Raw genomic sequence first — 17,035 nt, forward strand, 5'->3', positions numbered from 1 at the left:
ATGACCAGAAAAGGAAAAAAATTCTAAATTACGACAGTGTATACTATGACATAAAAGTGCAAATTATTCAATTAACGCATGAAGTCAAAATGGACAAAAATTCAAAATTACGACAGTGTATACTATGACATAAAAGTGCAAATTATTCAATTAACACATGAAGTCAAAATGGACAAAAATTCAAAATTACGACAGTGTATACTATGACAGAAAAGTGCAAATTATTCAATTATCACATGAAGACAAAATGGACAAAAAAATCAAATTTACGACAGTTTATACTATGACACAAAAGTGCAAATTATTCAATTATCACAGGAAGTCAAAATGGACAAAAATTCAAAATTACGACAGTGTATACTATGACAGAAAAGTGCAAATTATTCAATTAACACATGAATCAAAATGGACAAAAATTCAAAATTACGACAGTGTATACTATGACAGAAAAGTGCTAATTATTCAATTATCACATGAAGTCAAAATGGACAAAAATTCAAAATTATGACAGTGTATACTATGACATAAAAGTGCAAATTATTCAATTAACACATGAAGTCAAAATGGACAAAAATTCAAAATTACGACAGTGTATACTATGACAGAAAAGTGCAAATTATTCAATTATCACATGAAGACAAAATGGACAAAAAAATCAAATTTACGACAGTTTATACTATGACACAAAAGTGCAAATTATTCAATTATCACAGGAAGTCAAAATGGACAAAAATTCAAAATTACGACAGTGTATACTATGACAGAAAAGTGCAAATTATTCAATTATCACATGAAGTCAAAATGGACAAAAATTCAAAATTACGACAGTGTATACTATGACATAAAAGTTCAAATTATTCAATTATCACATGAAGTCAAAATGGACAAAAATTCAAAATTACGACAGTGTATACTATGACATAAAAGTGCAAATTATTCAATTATCACATGAAGTCAAAATGGACAAAAAAATCCAAATTACGACAGTGTATACTATGACAGAAAAGTGCAAATAATTCAATTATCACGCGAAGTCAAAAATTGACCAGAAAAGGACAAAAATTCAAAATTACGACAGTGTATACTATGACATAAAAGTGCAAATTATTCAATTAACGCATGAAGTCAAAATGGACAAAAATTCAAAATTATTCAATTATCACATGAAGTCAAAATGGACAAAAATTCAAAATTACGACAGTGTATACTATGACATAAAAGTGCAAATTATTCAATTAACGCATGAAGTCAAAATGGACAAAAATTCAAAATTACGACAGTGTATACTATGACATAAAAGTGCAAATTATTCAATTATCACATGAAGTCAAAATGGACAAAAAAATCCAAATTACGACAGTGTATACTATGACAGAAAAGTGCAAATAATTCAATTATCACGCGAAGTCAAAAATTGACCAGAAAAGGACAAAAATTCAAAATTACGACAGTGTATACTATGACATAAAAGTGCAAATTATTCAATTAACGCATGAAGTCAAAATGGACAAAAATTCAAAATTACGACAGTGTATACTATGACTTAAAAGTGCAAGTTATTCAATTATCACGAAGTCAAAATGGACAAAAATTCAAAATTACGACAGTGTATACTATGACAGAAAAGTGCAAATTATTCAATTATCACATGAAGACAAAATGGACAAAAAAATCAAATTTACGACAGTTTACACTGACACAAAAGTGCAAATTATTCAATTATCACATGAAGTCAAAATGGACAAAAATTCAAAATTACGACAGTGTATACTATGACAGAAAAGTGCAAATTATTAAATTATCACATGAAGTCAAAATGGACAAAAAATCAAATTTACGACAGTGTATACTATGACACAAAAGTGCAAATTATTAAATTATCACATGGAGTAAAAAATTGACCAGAAAAGGAAAAAAATTCAAAATTACGACAGTGTATACTATGACATAAAAGTGCAAATTATTCAATTAACGCATGAAGTCAAAATGGACAAAAATTCAAAATTACGACAGTGTATACTATGACATAAAAGTGCAAATTATTCAATTAACACATGAAGTCAAAATGGACAAAAATTCAAAATTATGACAGTGTATACTATGACATAAAAGTGCAAATTATTCAATTAACACATGAAGTCAAAATGGACAAAAATTCAAAATTACGACAGTGTATACTATTACAGAAAAGTGCAAATTATTCAATTATCACATGAAGACAAAATGGACAAAAAAAATCAAATTTACGACCGTTTATACTATTACACAAAAGTGCAAATTATTCAATTATCACATGAAGTCAAAATGGACAAAAATTCAAAATTACGACAGTGTATACTATGACATAAAAGTGCAAATTATTCAATTAACGCATGAAGTCAAAATGGACAAAAATTCAAAATTACGACAGTGTATACTATGACTTAAAAGTGCAAGTTATTCAATTATCACGAAGTCAAAATGGACAAAAATTCAAAATTATGAAGTGTATACTTTGACATAAAAGTGCAAATTATTCAATTATCACATGAAGTCAAAATGGACAAAAATTCAAAATTACGACAATGTATACTATGACATAAAAGTGCAAATTATTCAATTATCACATGAAGTCAAAATTGACAAAAAATCAAAATTACGACAGTGTATACTATGACATAAAAGTGCAAATTATTCAATTATCACCTGAAGTCAAAATGGACAAAAATTCAAAATTACGACAGTGTATACTATGACATAAAAGTGCAAATTATTCAATTATCACATGAAGTCAAAATGGACAAAAATTCAAAATTACGACAGTGTATACTATGACATAAAAGTTCAAATTATTCAATTATCACATGAAGTCAAAATGGACAAAAATTCTAAATTACGACAGTGTATACTATGACATAAAAGTGCAAATTATTCAATTATCACATGAAGTCAAAATGGACAAAAAAATCCAAATTACGACAGTGTATACTATGACAGAAAAGTGCAAATAATTCAATTATCACGCGAAGTCAAAGATTGACCAGAAAAGGACAAAAATTCAAAATTACGACAGTGTATACTATGACATAAAAGTGCAAATTATTCAATTAACGCATGAAGTCAAAATGGACAAAAATTCAAAATTACGACAGTGTATACTATGACTTAAAAGTGCAAGTTATTCAATTATCACGAAGTCAAAATGGACAAAAATTCAAAATTACGACATTGTATACTATGACAGAAAAGTGCAAATTATTCAATTATCACATGAAGACAAAATGGACAAAAAAATCAAATTTACGACAGTTTACACTGACACAAAAGTGCAAATTATTCAATTATCACATGAAGTCAAAATGGACAAAAAATCAAAATTACGACAGTGTATACTATGACAGAAAAGTGCAAATTATTCAATTATCACATGAAGTCAAAATGGACAAAAAATCAAATTTACGACAGTGTATACTATGACACAAAAGTGCAAATTATTAAATTATCACATGGAGTAAAAAAATGACCAGAAAAGGAAAAAAATTCTAAATTACGACAGTGTATACTATGACATAAAAGTGCAAATTATTCAATTAACGCATGAAGTCAAAATGGACAAAAATTCAAAATTACGACAGTGTATACTATGACATAAAAGTGCAAATTATTCAATTAACACATGAAGTCAAAATGGACAAAAATTCAAAATTACGACAGTGTATACTATGACAGAAAAGTGCAAATTATTCAATTAACGCATGAAGTCAAAATGGACAAAAATTCAAAATTACGACAGTGTATACTATGACTTAAAAGTGCAAGTTATTCAATTATCACGAAGTCAAAATGGACAAAAATTCAAAATTACGACATTGTATACTATGACAGAAAAGTGCAAATTATTCAATTATCACATGAAGACAAAATGGACAAAAAAATCAAATTTACGACAGTTTACACTGACACAAAAGTGCAAATTATTCAATTATCACATGAAGTCAAAATGGACAAAAAATCAAAATTACGACAGTGTATACTATGACAGAAAAGTGCAAATTATTCAATTATCACATGAAGTCAAAATGGACAAAAAATCAAATTTACGACAGTGTATACTATGACACAAAAGTGCAAATTATTAAATTATCACATGGAGTAAAAAAATGACCAGAAAAGGAAAAAAATTCTAAATTACGACAGTGTATACTATGACATAAAAGTGCAAATTATTCAATTAACGCATGAAGTCAAAATGGACAAAAATTCAAAATTACGACAGTGTATACTATGACTTAAAAGTGCAAGTTATTCAATTATCACGAAGTCAAAATGGACAAAAATTCAAAATTACGACATTGTATACTATGACAGAAAAGTGCAAATTATTCAATTATCACATGAAGACAAAATGGACAAAAAAATCAAATTTACGACAGTTTACACTGACACAAAAGTGCAAATTATTCAATTATCACATGAAGTCAAAATGGACAAAAAATCAAAATTACGACAGTGTATACTATGACAGAAAAGTGCAAATTATTCAATTATCACATGAAGTCAAAATGGACAAAAAATCAAATTTACGACAGTGTATACTATGACACAAAAGTGCAAATTATTAAATTATCACATGGAGTAAAAAAATGACCAGAAAAGGAAAAAAATTCTAAATTACGACAGTGTATACTATGACATAAAAGTGCAAATTATTCAATTAACGCATGAAGTCAAAATGGACAAAAATTCAAAATTACGACAGTGTATACTATGACATAAAAGTGCAAGTTATTCAATTATCACGAAGTCAAAATGGACAAAAATTCAAAATTACGACATTGTATACTATGACAGAAAAGTGCAAATTATTCAATTATCACATGAAGACAAAATGGACAAAAAAATCAAATTTACGACAGTTTACACTGACACAAAAGTGCAAATTATTCAATTATCACATGAAGTCAAAATGGACATAAAAATCAAAATTACGACAGTGTATACTATGACAGAAAAGTGCAAATTATTCAATTATCACATTAAGTCAAAATGGACAAAAAATCAAATTTACGACAGTGTATACTATGACACAAAAGTGCAAATTATTAAATTATCACATGGAGTAAAAAAATGACCAGAAAAGGAAAAAAATTCTAAATTACGACAGTGTATACTATGACATAAAAGTGCAAATTATTCAATTAACGCATGAAGTCAAAATGGACAAAAATTCAAAATTACGACAGTGTATACTATGACATAAAAGTGCAAATTATTCAATTAACACATGAAGTCAAAATGGACAAAAATTCAAAATTACGACAGTGTATACTATGACAGAAAAGTGCAAATTATTCAATTATCACATGAAGACAAAATGGACAAAAAAATCAAATTTACGACAGTTTATACTATGACACAAAAGTGCAAATTATTCAATTATCACAGGAAGTCAAAATGGACAAAAATTCAAAATTACGACAGTGTATACTATGACAGAAAAGTGCAAATTATTCAATTAACACATGAAGTCAAAATGGACAAAAATTCAAAATTACGACAGTGTATACTATGACAGAAAAGTGCTAATTATTCAATTATCACATGAAGTCAAAATGGACAAAAATTCAAAATTATGACAGTGTATACTATGACATAAAAGTGCAAATTATTCAATTAACACATGAAGTCAAAATGGACAAAAATTCAAAATTACGACAGTGTATACTATGACAGAAAAGTGCAAATTATTCAATTATCACATGAAGACAAAATGGACAAAAAAATCAAATTTACGACAGTTTATACTATGACACAAAAGTGCAAATTATTCAATTATCACAGGAAGTCAAAATGGACAAAAATTCAAAATTACGACAGTGTATACTATGACAGAAAAGTGCAAATTATTCAATTATCACATGAAGTCAAAATGGACAAAAATTCAAAATTACGACAGTGTATACTATGACATAAAAGTTCAAATTATTCAATTATCACATGAAGTCAAAATGGACAAAAATTCAAAATTACGACAGTGTATACTATGACATAAAAGTGCAAATTATTCAATTATCACATGAAGTCAAAATGGACAAAAAAATCCAAATTACGACAGTGTATACTATGACAGAAAAGTGCAAATAATTCAATTATCACGCGAAGTCAAAAATTGACCAGAAAAGGACAAAAATTCAAAATTACGACAGTGTATACTATGACATAAAAGTGCAAATTATTCAATTAACGCATGAAGTCAAAATGGACAAAAATTCAAAATTATTCAATTATCACATGAAGTCAAAATGGACAAAAATTCAAAATTACGACAGTGTATACTATGACATAAAAGTGCAAATTATTCAATTAACGCATGAAGTCAAAATGGACAAAAATTCAAAATTACGACAGTGTATACTATGACTTAAAAGTGCTAATTATTCAATTATCACATGAAGTCAAAATGGACAAAAATTCAAAATTATGACAGTGTATACTATGACATAAAAGTGCAAATTATTCAATTAACACATGAAGTCAAAATGGACAAAAATTCAAAATTACGACAGTGTATACTATGACAGAAAAGTGCAAATTATTCAATTATCACATGAAGACAAAATGGACAAAAAAAATCAAATTTACGACAGTTTATACTATGACACAAAAGTGCAAATTATTCAATTATCACATGAAGTCAAAATGGACAAAAATTCAAAATTACGACAGTGTATACTATGACAGAAAAGTGCAAATTATTCAATTATCACATGAAGTCAAAATGGACAAAAAAATCAAATTTACGACAGTGTATACTATGACACAAAAGTGAAAATTATTAAATTATTACATGGAGTAAAAAATTGACCAGAAAAGGAAAAAAATTCAAAATTACGACAGTGTATACTATGACTTAAAAGTGCAAGTTATTCAATTAACGCATGAAGTCAAAATGGACAAAAATTCAAAATTACGACAGTGTATACTATGACTTAAAAGTGCAAATTATTCAATTATCACATGAAGTCAAAATGGACAAAAATTCAAAATTATGACAGTGTATACTATGACATAAAAGTGCAAATTATTCAATTAACACATGAAGTCAAAATGGACAAAAATTCAAAATTACGACAGTGTATACTATGACAGAAAAGTGCAAATTATTCAATTATCACATGAAGACAAAATGGACAAAAAAAATCAAATTTACGACAGTTTATACTATGACACAAACGTGCAAATTATTCAATTATCACATGAAGTCAAAATGGACAAAAATTCAAAATTACGACAGTGTATACTATGACAGAAAAGTGCAAATTATTCAATTATCACATGAAGTCAAAATGGACAAAAAAATCCAAATTACGACAGTGTATACTATGACAGAAAAGTGCAAATAATTCAATTATCACACGAAGTCAAAAATTGACCAGAAAAGGACAAAAATTCAAAATTACGACAGTGTATACTATGACATAAAAGTGCAAATTATTCAATTATCACGAAGTCAAAATGGACAAAAATTCAAAATTACGACAGTGTATACTATGACTTAAAAGTGCAAGTTATTCAATTATCACGAAGTCAAAATGGACAAAAATTCAAAATTACGACAGTGTATACCATGACAGAAAAGTGCAAATTATTCAATTATCACACGAAGTCAAAAATTGACCAGAAAAGGACAAAAATTCAAAATTACAACAGTGTATACTTTGACATAAAAGTGCAAATTGTTCAATTATCACATGAAGTCAAAATGGACAAAAATTCAAAATTACAACAGTGTATACTATGACAGAAAAGTGCAAATAATTCAATTATCACACGAAGTCAAAAATTGACCAGAAAAGGACAAAAATCCTAAATTACGACAGTGTATACTATGACATAAAAGTTGAATTATTAAATTATTACAAAGTCAAAATGTACAAAAATCCTAAATTATGACAGTGTATATACTATTACATGAAAGTGAAATTATTCAATTTTTATACTAAGTCAAAATGGACAAAAAACATCTAAATTTTGACAGTGGATACTATTACATTAAAGTGAAGGGATTCAATTAATTTTGTTTGGAATAAATGCTTTAGACCGACTGAAATCATACAATCTGTTTTTTGGAAGTTGCCCTTCATACTTAGATAATGCATTTTCAAGCTTCCCAAACAGCAACATATTGTCCGGGCCACACCTGGTACACAATCCACTCTTACCGGATCTGGGCTGACACTATGTTGCTGTTTGTGTTGGCTTCGTTCAGCATGTATACAGTAGTGGCCAATGTCTGCCCTAGGAAAACTGACTGAATTTACAGTCAAATTTCACTGATAATAACCCCTTATAAGATTGATATAATTCACTCAATACCAAAACATGCTGATCAGTCTAATTAAAAATAATCTCTGCATTTTAAACTATTTATGTTAATTAGGGTATTATATATATATATCATTAGCTTAGCAACATGCATCAAACATCAAACCCATCCACCATGTACTTTGTCACAAGTGCTGTTTGCATTACTGTCAAAGTATCATCACTTGTGGTCACTTGTGAAGTTCTGTTGTATGCTGTATTGGCCTGTGTGTGATATTTGTATGTGTGAACATATGTGATGTTTTTGTGCTTGTATGTGCCCATCTTCAGGGAGCATCTGCGGGCTGGTGGAACCATCGCCACTTCCAGCATCACGCTAAACCGAACGTGTTCAAAAAGGACCCAGACGTCAACATGCTCAACGCATTTGTAGTGGGAACCGTGCAGCCTGTGGAGGTACAAACACACTATCCTCATGAAACATAGGGTGAAAACACCTGATCAGCTCTGAATTGACTTTTTCCATCTGTCTTTATTTCAGTACGGTGTTAAAAAGATCAAGCATCTGCCTTACAACCATCAGCACAAGTACTTCTTCTTCAGTAAGTGGGTTTATGCCACAGTGACTATAATACAGTGTATAATATGATCATATATATATATACACTGATCTGGCATAACATTATGACATGACAGGTGAAGTGAATAACACTGATTCTCTCTTCATCACGGCTCCTGTTAGTGGGTGGGATATATTAGGCAGCAAGTGGACATATTGTCCTCAAAGTTGATGTGTAAGAAGCAGGAAAAATGGGCAAGCGTAAGGATTTGAGCGAGTTTAACAAGAGCCAGATTGTGATGTCTAGACGACTGGGTCAGAGCATCTCCAAAACTGCAGCTCTTGTGGGCTGTTCCCGGTCTGCAGTGGTCAGTCTCTATCAAAAGTGCTCCAAGAGGAACAGTGGAGAACCGGCCACAGGGTCATGGGCGGCCAAGGCTCATTGATGCACGTGGGGAGCGAAGGCTGGGCCGTGTGGTCCGATCAAACAGACGAGCTACTGGAGCTCAAACTGCTCAAGAAGTTAATTCTGGTTCTGATAGAAAGCTGTCAGAATACACAGAGCATCAGTTTGTCGTGTATGGGGCGGCATAGCCGCTGACCAGTCAGGGTGCCCATGCTGACCCCTGACCCCGCCGAAAGCACCAACAGTGGCACGTGAGCATCAGAACTGGACCACAGAGCAATGGAAGAAGGTGGCCTGGTCTGAGAAATCACGTTTTCTTTTACATCACGTGGATGGCTGGTGTGTGTGTGTGTGTGTCACTTACCTGGGGAACACATGGCACCAGGATGCACTATGGGAAGAAGGCGAGCCGGCGGAGGCAGTGTGATGCTTTGGGCAATTACTTTGACACGTACCACTTACCTAAGTATTGTTGCATATATGACCAGTTATGATAGGAACCGTCAACTGGGCTTGCTGTGTTTGATTTTGTCCTGATGTTTAACGTCTCTCTCTCTTCCTCAGTTGGACCTCCTCTGCTCATTCCAGTGTATTTCCAGTTCCAGATCTTTCACAATATGATCACACACGGTCTTTGGGTGGTAGGTTTGATGACTTTGACTCTTGCTATGTTCCAGCATCTGTGTGTTATAAATAAGCACTTTCTCTGTTCTTATCTTATCTCCTCTCGTCTTGTCTTTTTTAGGACCTCGCTTGGTGTATAAGTTACTACGTTCGATACTTCCTGTGTTACACACAGTTCTACGGTGTGTTTTGGTCGGTGCTTCTGTTTAATTTTGTGAGGTACAAAGCATCATTTCATCTACTACTTCTGCTTTAAACATGTTTTTTGTAGAGTTTATATTACAAGTGCATTTTAAATTGATGAGAGGCACATTTAAAATACACACACACTTACAAAAAATACCATGTACCACGTTTTTTGCGCATACAATTCTGGTATTAAAGTATTGCAATCTGATACAATCACTGTACGGCTATACTTTTACATGATGTCTGTATGAATGTGTTGTTCCTGTGGGCCGCAGGTTTCTGGAGAGTCACTGGTTTGTGTGGGTGACCCAGATGAGCCACATCCCCATGGACATTGACTATGAGAAACACCATGACTGGCTTAATATGCAGGTACATTCTGACCCGTCACAGCTTCACTGGTTTTCTAAACTAGTCATTCTAGCATGCCAATGCTTACATTTCTCTCATTTAGCTGGTCGCAACCTGTAACATTGAGCAATCCTCCTTCAACGACTGGTTCAGCGGACACCTCAACTTTCAGATCGAGCACCAGTAAGAAAAACCGAAACACACTTTCAGTGCCAAATATATCTGTAAGTGTACCTTCCTTTCACAACTGCGGTTTGTTCTTGTCCCAGTCTCTTCCCCACAATGCCTCGGCACAATTACTGGCGTGCCGCCCCACACGTTCGAGCGTTATGTGACAAATACGGTGTCAAGTACCAAGAGAAGACCTTGTGCGGGGCCTTTGCGGACGTCGTCAGGTATGAACATGAACATCTCTTGATTTCACCTTAAAAAGAAGCTCTAACACTGATTCAGGAGCTACTGCTATAAGAAGTCAACATTCACAACCAATTTAACGTTAAATGCCGTATGAAACACAATATTTAACAAGAAAAAACCTAGAGTGAGACTTGTTTTTATCCATTTGGGAAATGATCTAGATAGTAAAAAAGTATATTATTTGATTCTTATTCATTATTAATCATTCTGCAACATGTTCTTATTCTTCTAACTCATCACATATGGACTTTTGTTATTTGTGTCACTTTCCGATGGCACTCCATTGCTATCAGTTGTTTCCCTGGGTCAGATCAAGATGCATTTAAGTCTTCGCATGCATTTGCAAGTAGAAATTGTTATAAATATGTATACTTTCATAGATACTTTGGAACACCTAACCCCACTGTTATCCTAAACCCACCCACTTCTCAACAATATAAAACATGTAACAGGCAAATAAAAGTACAGTCACAGGTACACTGTAGAAAATAATATGATCAATAAGGTATGACAACATATGTTTACATATTGCTTTAACTTGTAACAATTTGTAACTTTTTTTATAAGTTATAAAAGATTCAGTTCATTTTTAAAGTCAGTTTAATGTCATTTAAGTTGAAATTACTTAAATATCTAAGTTGATTGTGTTTAAATTTAAGCTGCTTTTTTTTTACAGTGTATTTACAGCAAAATCTGACCAAATAAAGTATTACAAACAACTCGTGTTACGAAACTCGTGATCTTACGATATCTTTATGTGAAGAACAGAGTGAAACTTGCGGAAATATCCCGCTCCAGGGTTGCGTAACAAAATTAGCCCCATGACCAATATCCCAAATTTTAAAAACTTAAAATATGCCATTTTCATATATAAAATGTTATGCAGATAACATCTAGCACAGTTTTATCATTAGTAGAATATAAGATATTTAGATACAAGCGCTTATAAAATATCTAAGTGCGTAAAAGGTTAAAAAAAAATAGGGCAAATCTGCTGGAAAAAAACCTAGACTTGGCAACCGTGTCCCGCTCCATCGTAGCTCATGACGTAACGCTTCTTCTGTCGGGCATTTTTGAATATATATTCACATGATCAGAGCTTTACAGCAGATGGAGACGGTGATCACTTTTAGATCCCAGTTGTTTGGCCTCAGAGCACTTAGACTATTTGTGCTTTTTGAACAAGTTGAGACTGTAGTTGTATCTGCCTGTTATCCTGTGTTTTATTTGATATAATATAGATTTAGGGGTGGGTGGGTTATATATATATAACTATTGAAAGAAACGCTCCTGACCAAACGTCCATATGTGATGAGTTGGCAGTGAAAAGGTGTTGCATTTTGTGCATTTTCTGGCAGATTCTTCACTGTACTCTTCATCATTTTCCTCTCAGGTCTTTGGAGAAATCCGGAGAAATCTGGCTGGATGCGTACCTCAACAAATAAAACCTCATTTGAGAAGCAGAGCATTTCCACCAATCACAAGCGAGAATCTCGCAGACTTCAAGAAGTCTGAAGTATCAAGAAGTACATCAAGAAGTATCGCAACTGAACCACCAGTCAATCATTAAAATAAAATAACTTTTAGCACTTATTTTTGATATTTGAAGCATAATTGTGGCATTTTGAATGTGTTTTTAAAGACTGATCAAAGATGTGTCTCGGTCCTAATAAAGGAGGTATTTGAAGGAACGTGAATGTGCATGACTGTACGTGAAAGTTGTGATTGCTGGATTACAATCGCTACATTTTAGATTTGCTTAGTTGCTAAATGCATTGAATATTTTGAGATAAATTTTTGAGGCAGTCTTTAAGTAGTCACTTTATTTCTTAAATTTACAATACAGTGATTTGTTTTTATAAATAACATTTGGACAGACTAACAGAGGATAATACTAAGAGGCTGTACTATTATCTGATTAAACTGATTAAACTTCATCTGAGTATTTGAGTTTTTTTCTCTGATGTGATTTGAACCACATACTGTAAGATCAAACCAAATCATCCTTCCCTCGAAATGCCCTTTTATAAAAAAAAAAAAAAAAAAAAAACTTGTTCAGTACAGTGTTGACTGACAAGAGCATGAATCCGTCTGCTAAACTGACTGTTCTCGCTTCATTCATTGGTCGTAACGATCAGCATCAGAACACGCGTGATGAGACTGAATTTAGCACATTATTTACAGGTGTAGTGTGACAGACGTCACGGCTGCAATCATACGTCAAACCCCGAGAAAACGTTCACTCCGCTCAACCCTTTGGACACGGGCGAATCTCAGCGGTCAAGAACATGTACGGGTCACATTTCACCAAAACTCAGCTTAAAATTGTATCTACATTTTGCACTGTTTTGCAATTCACATCAGCTTAAAACACATTTTTGCATTACTGTGATGTAAATATATATATATATATTTTATTGTATTGCTATTCATTTATGCTGATTTATATATTATATCTTTTTAATATTGCCTTAAATTTGTTGATTTGAAAATGCAAAATAACCCAAAAAAGGTAATGGTTTTAATGTTTTTTCATAATTTTGGTTTTCTTTTGATTTTGAGGCTGAATAACAGAATGAAATTTGCAAGAGAGAAAAAAAATGCATTACTTTAAGAAACTGAAGTTAAAAATGGGGAAATAATGTTTCTCAATGGGTGAATGCAATGTTTTTAATGTAAATTGCATTCACCTATTGAGAAACTAATGTAGTGTTTTTAACATGACTGTGGTATGAAGCACAGATATCAGCGGCACACACACACACACACACGAGTCCCGGGGATATAAAGACATGAGGACATTTCATTCTACCGAACTACCCACAAGTGCTAAGTTACTACTCATAGTTTATTTGATCAATTAACATTGTAAAGAAACAGTAGTGTTTCACTTGGCCTAAACTGCATTTGAGTGCATTTAATGTAATTCTGTGTGTTAAGTTTGTTGGCTGTATGAGACTAGCATATCTCCATTTATTAGTTTTATGCACATTTGCTCACCTGTCTAATAAAGCACATGAACGGCATCTCTGTCAAGTCGAAGTTTGTTGCGAAGCTCTCACATCTCAAAAATGCTGCGTAGATACCGGTCCTCTTTTGATTAGAATAGTTGAATACATAAAAGTTAAAAACATTTTTGGGATCTTGTAAGTACTCAATTGAACAAAATATATAACACTGGCTTAGTAGTTTTTGGATATTTTACTGCAAACATCTTACATATTACACCTTTAATGGGTCCTAATGGGGTTTTTTCTCAATAGTTTTATTTTTCCTTTGATTTTGAGGTGTTAATAATTGAGAATGAAAATTATGAGGGGGAAAAAACTGAAAATTAAGTTAAAATGTCATGAAAATGCAAAATAACCCCAAAAGAGGTAAAATATTTATTATTATTATAAAATAATTTTTCGTTTAAGTTGTAAAAATAACAAAAAGTATGAGAGAAAGAAAAAAGCATTACTTCGAGAAATTGGAGATAAAATGTCATAAAAATACAAAATAAGGACAAAAACGATACTTGGTTCTGTTTATATATATATAAAATTACATTTCTCTTTTGGTTTTAAGGTGTGAAAAATTGAGAATGAAAATCATGAGGGGGAAAAATCTGCATTACTTTTGAGCAGTTAAAATGTCACGAAAATGCAAAATAACCCAAATAATTAACATTTTCTTTCAATTTTGAGGTCTGAAAAACAAAGACTGAAAATTACAAAGAAAAAAAACATTTAAATGTCATGAAAATGCAGAATAGGCCCCAATTTTTGGACATTTTTCTTTTGTTTTTGAGGTGTGACCTGTACATGTTTTCGTGAGATTCAGCGACACATTGTTTTCATCCAATAAAGAGTCCTATAAGCTTACAAGTGTTTTCCAGCATGAACTAGATAATGCATGCGGATAAATTAGGTAAGGTCCGTACATACACTAATAATAAAAAGCACCAACAATAAATATACAAATTTAAAAAGATATTGAATTAGCCGTTTGGTTGACGGTGTGGCAGAATCTACATCATCTAAGTTCATTGGTGGGTTTGCTTGACAGTCACTGTTGCCAGGTGACAGTTTGATTGACAGTCATTCATGGGGCAGATTCGATTTTCTCTTGCTGTTTCCTCATAATTTCCTGCAGTTCGGAATCTCCTCGACTCTTCTGATACAGAGAGAAAAGACAAATCAGACAAATCCTATAGTGTGTATGTTTCCCATAATGTCAGATACTGCACTGTATAACGTTTCTGACCTCTAGTTGTGATTTCTGGACGGTGATCTGGCTGTAGACGCGAGAGCCCTCGTCTCCACACACGGCCTTCAGGTGATCTTTATTCAGAGAGAAGAGCTGAGCTCCTGTCAGGATGCCCAGACGCTCCACGGTCCTGACAGAAACAGACACACGTCTTATTCCTCAAATGTAGCCTTCTTAATACGCTGCTTTTTCAGACCTCATGAAATCAGACTGCCTTCAGACTGCCTTCAGTTGGGAAAGTATGCGCTATGATGTATAGTCATGTGGAAAGCTTTCATTCACTGGACAAGCTGTCATACGTGGTTTTAACTGTACAGACTGACACAAACTAAAGGCCATTGGCTACAATGAGGAAAAAGGGACAAACCCTTCAATATGTCCTGGTGCAACTTCTGATGTCAACAGGAAATGTGTCAACAAAGGGAAATAAGCCTCCGTTGATGCACTTCATAGGGTCTTTTTTATTGATTATTGTAATATTTCAATACATTTTTCTGACTTTATAAGGCTTAATTGCTCATCAGTAAAAAAAAAAAAAAAAAAATATATATATATATATATATATATATATATATATATATATATATATATATAATTTTAATATTTTTAAAATACATGTTCATAGTTCAGCAGACTTAATGAGTTAATGGTTAAAAAAATAGTTTTATTACACTTTAATCTTTTTTCATAATTTAGAAGGCTTATTAATAAGCTAATAGTAAATACATTTTATTTAATTTAACATGTTTCATAGTTTAGAAGACTTCATGATTTCTCATTACAATACATTAATTAATTATTAAAAATAAATATGTTACATAGTTTAGAAGGCTTAATGAGTTAATAGTAAATATATTTTATTTAATACTATTTTAATGGTTTAGAAGACTTAATGAGTTCTCAGAAAAAAAATATAAATTTTCTCAGTAAAAATTAAAAAAAAAAAAATATATATATATATATATATATATATATATATTTTTTTTTTAAATAGTTTAGAAGGTTTAATGAGTTAATAGTAAATCCATTTTATTTTTATTTAATACACTTTTCATGGTTTAGAAAACCATTAATTCTTAGTAACATATTTTATTTTGATACATTTTTCCTAGTTTAGAGGGCTTCATCTGTATTTTATTTGACTCACGGTTTGGAGAAGCCCTTGGCATTGAGCCAGGTGGTGACCTCTGCTGGGCTGGAGTCGAAGGTCAGCGGGACGGCCGACTGACGCACCACCTTGAAGTTCCTCGCGGGCTGTTGCATCTTATTGCCGGTGATCAACATGAGCAGCTCGTCATTCACTTTATCCATCTGATGAGTGTGACCTGAGACAGAACGATGATAGAGAAACATTTTAGTTAATGTTAAAGAGAGACTTGTTAAGTCTTTCCCTGCCAAACACAGAATTTTCCATTATTTGTGAGAAAATGCTTCCAGGCCAAAAAACTGAATTTCCCAGGATTCCAGGTTTTCAATGTTAGATGCTAGGGGGTGCTATTACACATCTTCTGAATGAGTACTGAATCTCCTGATCAAAACACACGAGAGGAGGACGCAGTAAAACCAAGCTGCAACCTCCCGTGATCTCTTGAAGCCAATACGGAAGTGAATTAAACTGCAATTCCAGAATGGAGCAGAATCTTATTGGACTCCATGTTAAAATCCCCAACTTTACAGCAGAAAAAACTACATTTACAGCCTGGTACAAATTGTGGTTCTGGTCTATACAGCTAATTTTGCCCTTCATGACAACTGTGAGGGGGTGAATTTTTCGTTTACACTCATTCGTTTACATTATATAAAGCCTTAAAGTTCTGCATAATTAAGGGCGTGGTCACTGTGTAACAGGTGGACAGCCATTTATCCGCTGTCTGTTAGTCATTGCGTCACCAAAGCTCCGCCCACATCCCACCTCTTTGCCCATTTTCTGTGAT

At 32.3% G+C, this 17,035-nt stretch overlaps 2 protein-coding genes across 4 annotated transcripts in view; one reads left to right on the plus strand and one right to left on the minus strand.

Annotated features, from left to right (window-relative positions):
- Window positions 1-12,787, plus strand: part of fads2 (fatty acid desaturase 2) — a 96,594-nt gene extending 83,807 nt beyond the window's left edge. The window contains exons 6-13 of the mRNA XM_067436935.1: window positions 8,635-8,760; window positions 8,846-8,906; window positions 9,834-9,910; window positions 10,015-10,112; window positions 10,358-10,454; window positions 10,537-10,616; window positions 10,703-10,828; window positions 12,244-12,787. Coding sequence (XP_067293036.1) covers window positions 8,635-8,760; window positions 8,846-8,906; window positions 9,834-9,910; window positions 10,015-10,112; window positions 10,358-10,454; window positions 10,537-10,616; window positions 10,703-10,828; window positions 12,244-12,295 — 717 coding nt within the window. The 3' untranslated portion in view covers window positions 12,296-12,787. The remainder of the gene's footprint in view (window positions 1-8,634; window positions 8,761-8,845; window positions 8,907-9,833; window positions 9,911-10,014; window positions 10,113-10,357; window positions 10,455-10,536; window positions 10,617-10,702; window positions 10,829-12,243) is intronic.
- A 1,249-nt stretch (window positions 12,788-14,036) lies between these two features.
- Window positions 14,037-17,035, minus strand: part of eps8l2 (EPS8 signaling adaptor L2) — a 63,140-nt gene continuing 60,141 nt past the window's right edge. For all 3 annotated transcript variants that reach the window (XM_067436934.1, XM_067436933.1, XM_067436932.1), the window contains 3 exons: window positions 16,249-16,426; window positions 15,099-15,231; window positions 14,037-15,008 (listed from right to left, as the gene is read on the minus strand). In XM_067436934.1, coding sequence (XP_067293035.1) covers window positions 14,937-15,008; window positions 15,099-15,231; window positions 16,249-16,426 — 383 coding nt within the window. In that variant the 3' untranslated portion in view covers window positions 14,037-14,936. The remainder of the gene's footprint in view (window positions 15,009-15,098; window positions 15,232-16,248; window positions 16,427-17,035) is intronic.

The sequence above is a fragment of the Pseudorasbora parva genome, chromosome 25 (assembly GCF_024679245.1).
Source record: "Pseudorasbora parva isolate DD20220531a chromosome 25, ASM2467924v1, whole genome shotgun sequence".
In the NCBI taxonomy this organism is placed as follows: Eukaryota; Metazoa; Chordata; class Actinopteri; order Cypriniformes; family Gobionidae; genus Pseudorasbora; species Pseudorasbora parva.